Source organism: Typha angustifolia, chromosome 8 (genome assembly GCF_048772165.1).
Source record: "Typha angustifolia cultivar Huaian chromosome 8, ASM4877216v1, whole genome shotgun sequence".
Lineage (NCBI taxonomy): Eukaryota > Viridiplantae > Streptophyta > Magnoliopsida > Poales > Typhaceae > Typha > Typha angustifolia.
The window spans coordinates 11092170-11098651 of record NC_133246.1 but is presented as its reverse complement, the minus strand read 5'-3'; the positions used below and the strand labels follow the sequence as shown (position 1 = coordinate 11098651).

Below are 6482 nucleotides of genomic sequence, written 5' to 3'. Positions count from 1 at the left end.
AACACCAAACATGTTATGAGATATGACTTTCATTATTATTATTATTTGTGCTGTATTATTATTATTATCATAAATATGCTTAGTGAAATTGTTATTGAATATCACTAAACTTGGATTATTGTATCTCAAAAATGTATTGAAATGCATGACTGATTATAATTCCGAAAATGGGTTATAATAAACGGGCTACGGAGGGATATCTTTCAAACCAGTTTGAAGGAGAGTGTTAAAAAGCAAAGATTCGGTAGTGATATTATCGAATATTCCTGATTTGGTTAGATTTATGAATATATGTCAAATGCTGTATATTAGGAAAATTAGCTAGGCCAGCTAGCAAATGTAATCAGGCTCCTGATTTTGTGCTTGCACTCTCCTAAAAGGAGAAGGCATGTAACATTGTGCATATGAGATAGTGGAATTAATTCCATTATCTTCGTCCCTTTCAAGTATAAAACTGCTACTATACTTGAGATAGTGGAATTAACACCTCCTGGTGACCCTTCGGGGAAGAATATACTTGAGATAGTGGAATTGTTCTATGGTTGGATACATCTATAAAACTGCTAATATACTCGTAAGCCTCAGCCCCAATGCATGACCCACATATATTCTGTGGTACTGATTGATATATCAAATATCTTGCAGGCATTACTTGTTGCCAGTTTCACCCAGATTTCTTCGCTTGTAGAGTATGTATATAAAAAAGGGAACAACTACTAACTACAACCAACGAGTATTGACTGTGTACAGAGATGGATGGAAACTAATTTCCTTCTATCATAATAATCCTATAGCTATTCTGATTAGCTCTTACTCTTATCTGAAGTTTGCTGCAAGTCACTGCTGCTGGATTCCACATTGCTTGAAGAGCTTTCGGTAGGAGCCGCAGTATTAAGCTGCCCAGCATCCTTTGTAGAAGATGACACAGGTTTGCTGGAGGGATTGTCCGTAAAAGAGCCAAAAGCGAGCTGAATAGAGTATAGTATTAAACCTATGGAATTAATACCAAAAACGAAAGTTGCTAAATAGCATATGCCATTCACGATTGTCCTGCACAGAGAAAGGAAAGTTATCTGTAAGAACGGCATGGAGGATCATATAAATAGATAATAGATGGTGGGAGATGCACCTTATTGTTATTGTCATCTGACGAACCTGAATACCAAAAAAAGTAAATTCCATCAGCAAGCAGAATGCACAAAGTTACAATCAATCTTTTAGTTATACTACCAATGTCTATGTATTTATCTAATATCTACAGGGAGGAAAACAAAATGCTTCATCCATAAGTATAAAGATATGGGCAGCAACCTACAGCACCTTACGTAATAGAACAGGAGAGGACAATACAACGTGGGTTCTACTGTGACAAATTGAGATATAAATGGAGTTTCTGGATCTTCAACTTTGATAAGAAAGTTGGATCTTGGATCATCAGTCACAAAAATTAGTTAGTAGACAGAAACAGCTATTGTCAAACAAACAGAGGAACTGAGAAAATCCAAAGACAAGTTGGCCGAGTAAATATCCTCAGCAATTCCTTAAGAACAAGATCTGTAATAAACTGTACATTACCTAAATTTTAGCTACTACACTAGAGTCTATTGATCTCTTGCTCCATAAGCAAACAACTTATATTGTACCATGGCACTTTCTTTAAGAAGTTTAGGTAAATCAGTTATGCCATCAACAAAAAGATTTTATAATGCTAAACTATGTTGCAGATAATGCATGACTTTCAAAGATAAAGATGTGCCACTTGAAATGCATTTAGTGTCCAGACTTTTCCAACGTGGTTTTCAGTTGTTTTGCTTCTTCACTTTGAAATTGTTTCTAACCCGGCAAAATCTTTAGATGGTTTGTTATTACTTGATTTCTTTTAGCATCAACAAGGTTGATACGATCCCGGCTAGACTAGACCATCTCGAGCTTAATCTAATAGGATTAAATTCCTAATTATCTTTTATTTATGTATTTATTTAATGTATTGCTAATTTAGTCAAGTAAGAGTCTTAGTTGAGTTAGGAAAACCCTTAAAGCAGAGTTTTAGTTGCTTTAAAGAAAGAGTCTTAGTTGCTTTAAAGTAAGAGTCATAGTTAAATTAGAAAAGCTAATAAGGTAAATCCTAACAAAAGTCGGACTAGAGTTAACCTCTATAAGCAAACAATCTATATTGTACCATGTCAGTTTTTTTTATTTTTGCCCCGTTCTGATCTTGCTCCATTATTTTAGCTATAAATTTCATCCGAATCTCCGACTAACTCTACTCCAAAATCATTAGATCCGAAACTTCCGAGGTTATTACCCATCAAAATTCAGGATCATCCTACGAACATATCGTTCCAGATATGACTCGTAAGGTGGAACTTCTACCCATTCCACCATAGCAATAAACATCCCACATAAATAGAGTCTTGATCTAGTGCATCCTATGTTAGTTTTGATTTAAAATCTGGTAACTGCAGCAGATTACAACTAACATTCATTTGTCGAATACAGTGAAAAGTAATATGGTTAAGACGGAACAAAGAGAAAGCCATGTTAAGAAGAAAAGGGTTCTCTTTTGCTCCGGTATACCTGTGTCACTCACTAGATTTATCAGGCTCCTGGCATACCTCTAGCAAGCAAGCTTTGGGTCTAAAAACCAAAAGCACTAACCAATCTATTTAAATGTATGAACTATAGTGGAACCACCATTCATGTAATTCAGTACTTCAAATGTATTAAAGACAATTGAATAAGAAAATGGGGATGAGAGTGGAACGAACCCACCTGTTGAGACTCTAGATGGTAACATGTCCACAGCATCTTATCTCACATTAATAGTAGGAATTTAATAATATTCATCAGTTTGACCAATGTAATAATATTCTTTATTTACATTCCCTTCAATATATTTTCTCTTACTACTAGGATAACTTGTATACATATACAATATATGCAGTCTAGACAGATCAAAATGATTGAATATTTTGGACATACAAACACTAAACAATATATGCATCAGTTGTCGATAATCTTAGCATCTCAATAAGGCCCTACTACTATCAAGATTCCAAGGGTTGTGCCCTGAACTTCCCTGCAAAGATGCATGACAAGAATGCTGTAAAAAAGGTGTGTGGGTTCCCTAAATGGACATCTGTTCAGTGACAATCTCAATGATATAAGCATGTCACTAAAAAAAATCTCAAGATAAGAAAAATATATGCATAGTGTCCACTGATCATTGATCTTGAACAACTCGAATCACTCAGTACCAGACACAACATTGCGCAGATGCTCTCCAAGTTATATACATATAGAGCAGTTGAAAACTGTCAACTGCTAACAACTAAGCTTCCTTTCCCTTATTATTCCCATTATTCCTACCGTCAATTAAACTGTTGATGAATGAATCTGCTTAATGGTTTATGAAAGTAATGATTTATGAAAGTTTGGAAGATTGGCAAAGGAGGTCAATCTCGAAGAGGAAACCATTCAATGAAATTTGTCAACAACTACGGAGGATCAATTTAAGATAGTAGCAGCTAAGCAAACAAAAGAAGATTGTGATCAATCACAGAAGGAAAAGAGTTTGGGATCTATCATAGAAGGAAATAATTCAAACAAATGGAGGAACCATTCAAAAGGGATTGTGATCAATCATAGAAGGAAATAACCCAAATAAATGGAGGAATCATATGTTGTCCATTTGCTATTACAAACTATTCTTTCATAAAATCTATAAATAAAAGTTCATTGTTGCTAGTTTTCTCGTCTGACAAAGAGGACACAGGAACTACTTGTGCCTCCTTTTCTACGGTATTAGAGCATAACGTCCTGAATTCGAATTTCACTATGTTTGTCTGTTATTAAATGGGATTTTTCCATTATTGCCACCGAAAGCTTTCAAAATATTGTAATTACCACTACATTCTTCAAAATTTTATATCTACTTTCGAAATCATTAGCTTTTTCAAAAATGCCATTCTATTAGTTACACGGAACTAATCATGATTAAACCAAACTTAAATCTAAAAGGACTATTTTTCCACTGCATGAATTATTTAAAATGGTTCAAAAGTTATTCAAATATTTTATCCGGTATCATAGTAGAACGAAAAATATCTTCTTTTATGAGACAAAAATCACTAAGAATATTTTACACACAACTTAAAAAAATATAAGGTATTTCAGTCATTTATATGTATTTGCTAACTTTAACAATAATACATTAGGAATATTCAGTTAAAAACTAACCATGATGGCAATTATAAAAGGATCAAAATATTTTAATGGCAATTATGATATTTTGAAAATTTTAGTAACAATTTTGTTAAATATAAAAATATTGAAATACAATACCTCTGCTCATTTAATTCAAAATCTATGTCGAAGGCCTATTAGAATATTCTGAGTCAAAACATGAGTGGGAATATTAGAATATAAAGAATCAAAGACACCATCCTCTTAACACCTTATTCTTTTAGAGAAGAAGATCAGCTAAGATCGTAATGATCCTAACGGAGCATTTAGGGTTTAGGGTTTAGCTTTGATGTCTAAGATCATGTTTAATTCACCATCATCTCAAAATATTAAATCGTTAGAGAATGACAGTTTTAATTATTTATATTCCAGCAATATTGGCCTATTGAAGGGTCATAGTTTACCTCCACTATAAAATTGTCACTTAGAAAAAACATATTCGTAAATTCCCAAACTCTCTTACCTTCCAATCCAACCATGTGAAGGAAGGTTTAAAGCTTCTGAAACAAATTACACCCCTTTCGTATTAGTATAAACATATAGACAGAGATAGAACACTCATCAATAACAATTTCATAGCTTCCAATTCCACCAAGTACTACAAAAGTTCCCAAAATCCCATGTAAAGATGTAACAGAACATATGAGAAGGTGCAGTATGGTATCAAATAAGGACCACAGAATGAGTGAAGCAGCACTGACCGAGAAGTTATCCGAAATTGTCTGTCGATTAAGCGCAGCCTCAATCGTCGTCGTGAACTTATACAGAATAAGCGCAATGGCTCCCGCCGCAATCCCACCCAGCAATGCCTGCACAGCGGACGGCGGCGCCCCGGGATCGATCGAAGCCTCCCTCATCGCCTTCAAACTATCCAGGGCCTCCTCCTTTATACCATTCGCCTTCTTCAAACCGTCCGATCTCACTCTCTGAACCACCACCCACTAAATGTTTGACAAAATGCAAACATTGGGAAGTAGGAAGAAGAAGGGAGAGACAAAGTGTGTACCAAATCCTTGGCTCGCTTAGCTCGGCGACGAAGGGAGCGGAAGAGAAAGACGGAGACGGCGCCGGTGAGGAGGAGGCTGGTGGAGATTTGGAGAGGAGACGGGTTGTCGTCTACGGCGAAGATGGGGGAGCGGGAAGAGGGGAGGAGCTCGATGGGACCACTGCCTTCGTCGCCGGAATCCGCAGGCGGAGACGGAGGCGACGCCGCCGAGTCAGGAAGCGCGCGGGCGGTCGCGAGGAAGGAGGTGGATGTGAACGGGATGAAACGAGGAGGGTGATGGCTTCGGAGGCGGGAGACGGGAAGGCGAGGGGAGAGATGGGGAAGAGGGTGGTGAGCGTGGAGCATGGCGTTTTCCGTTTTCGTGTGTGCGGGAAAGTGTGTGCTTGGGGAGAGGATAACGAAGCAAGTGCGGACTGTAGAGTAGAGTCGTGCGAACACCGGGCTGGGTTGGATCGGGCCTAACTCGAAACCCGATTTACCCAATATCACTGTGCCCCCTAAAATTTAGACCACGTAAATATTTCATCCAAAATTAATAATATCTGTACCTTCTAAAATTAGGGATAATTTCACTACTATTATTTTCCGCTGTAACCCTCTGAACTATCTTTTTAATACATATTAACCCTTCTAAACTATCAAAATATCTTACCATTTAATGTCGTGGAGAAATGACCAAATTATCACTCTATTTTAGTAAACATGAAATTCTCTCTAAAGTTACACATGTATCTGAGAGGTAAATGTTATTCTATTACCTGACTATCACATGATAACTTATGAATAAAAATCTAACGGAAGAGGTGGAATAAATATTTTTGACAGTACCACAAAAATATGTCTGATCATTATATGAAAAGGTGATAGTTGGGAGTGAAAAAAAAAATTATTCCTAAAAATTATTACAAATATAGACAAAAGTCACTTTTATCTCCCAAAAGTTTTCTCTAGATACATATTTTGTCATATCTGTTAACACTGTCTGTAGCTGCAATTCAGTTAAAAAGTCTTAAGAGGGTGTGAAGTGCTTTTAGTCCGAAGTACCGGAAAGTGGTATTAATTTCACCTTTTTCGTTTATTGCTTTAAAACTCAAAACATTTTAGATGGCCTGAACCCGACCCGATAGCCCAAGAAGAACTAACCGGGTCAAGTAGCTTGACTCAACCCGGGAAGTATTTTCCTTAAGCTCACAAGTGGTTGGATTACTGTTTGATAATTAAGGTGGACATC

General features: G+C 36.5%; 1 protein-coding gene across 1 annotated transcript; it reads right to left on the bottom strand.

The window, feature by feature from the left end:
* Positions 1-572: 572 nt before the first annotated feature.
* On the bottom strand, positions 573-5654 carry LOC140766220 (uncharacterized). The gene is made up of 4 exons (XM_073105691.1): positions 5252-5654; positions 4947-5171; positions 1130-1155; positions 573-1050 (listed from the first exon to the last, which is right to left on the bottom strand). Exons 1-4 carry the CDS (start codon positions 5594-5596, stop codon positions 804-806), a joined length of 843 nt encoding a protein of 280 aa, XP_072961792.1. The 5' UTR covers positions 5597-5654; the 3' UTR covers positions 573-803.
* Between the last annotated feature and the right edge of the window lie 828 nt (positions 5655-6482).

What these genes read in the sequence shown, in the direction of transcription:
- LOC140766220 (XM_073105691.1), bottom strand. Translation starts at nt 5,596, where the DNA reads ATGCTCCACGCTCACCACCCTCTTCCCCATCTCTCCCCTCGCCTTCCC. An exon ending in CTAAGCGAGCCAAGGATTTG is followed by an intron (nt 5,172 to 5,251) that starts GTACACACTTTG and finishes GTGGTGGTTCAG; the next exon opens with AGAGTGAGATCGGACGGTTT. An exon ending in CAATTTCGGATAACTTCTCG is followed by an intron (nt 1,156 to 4,946) that starts GTCAGTGCTGCT and finishes TTTGGTATTCAG; the next exon opens with GTTCGTCAGATGACAATAAC.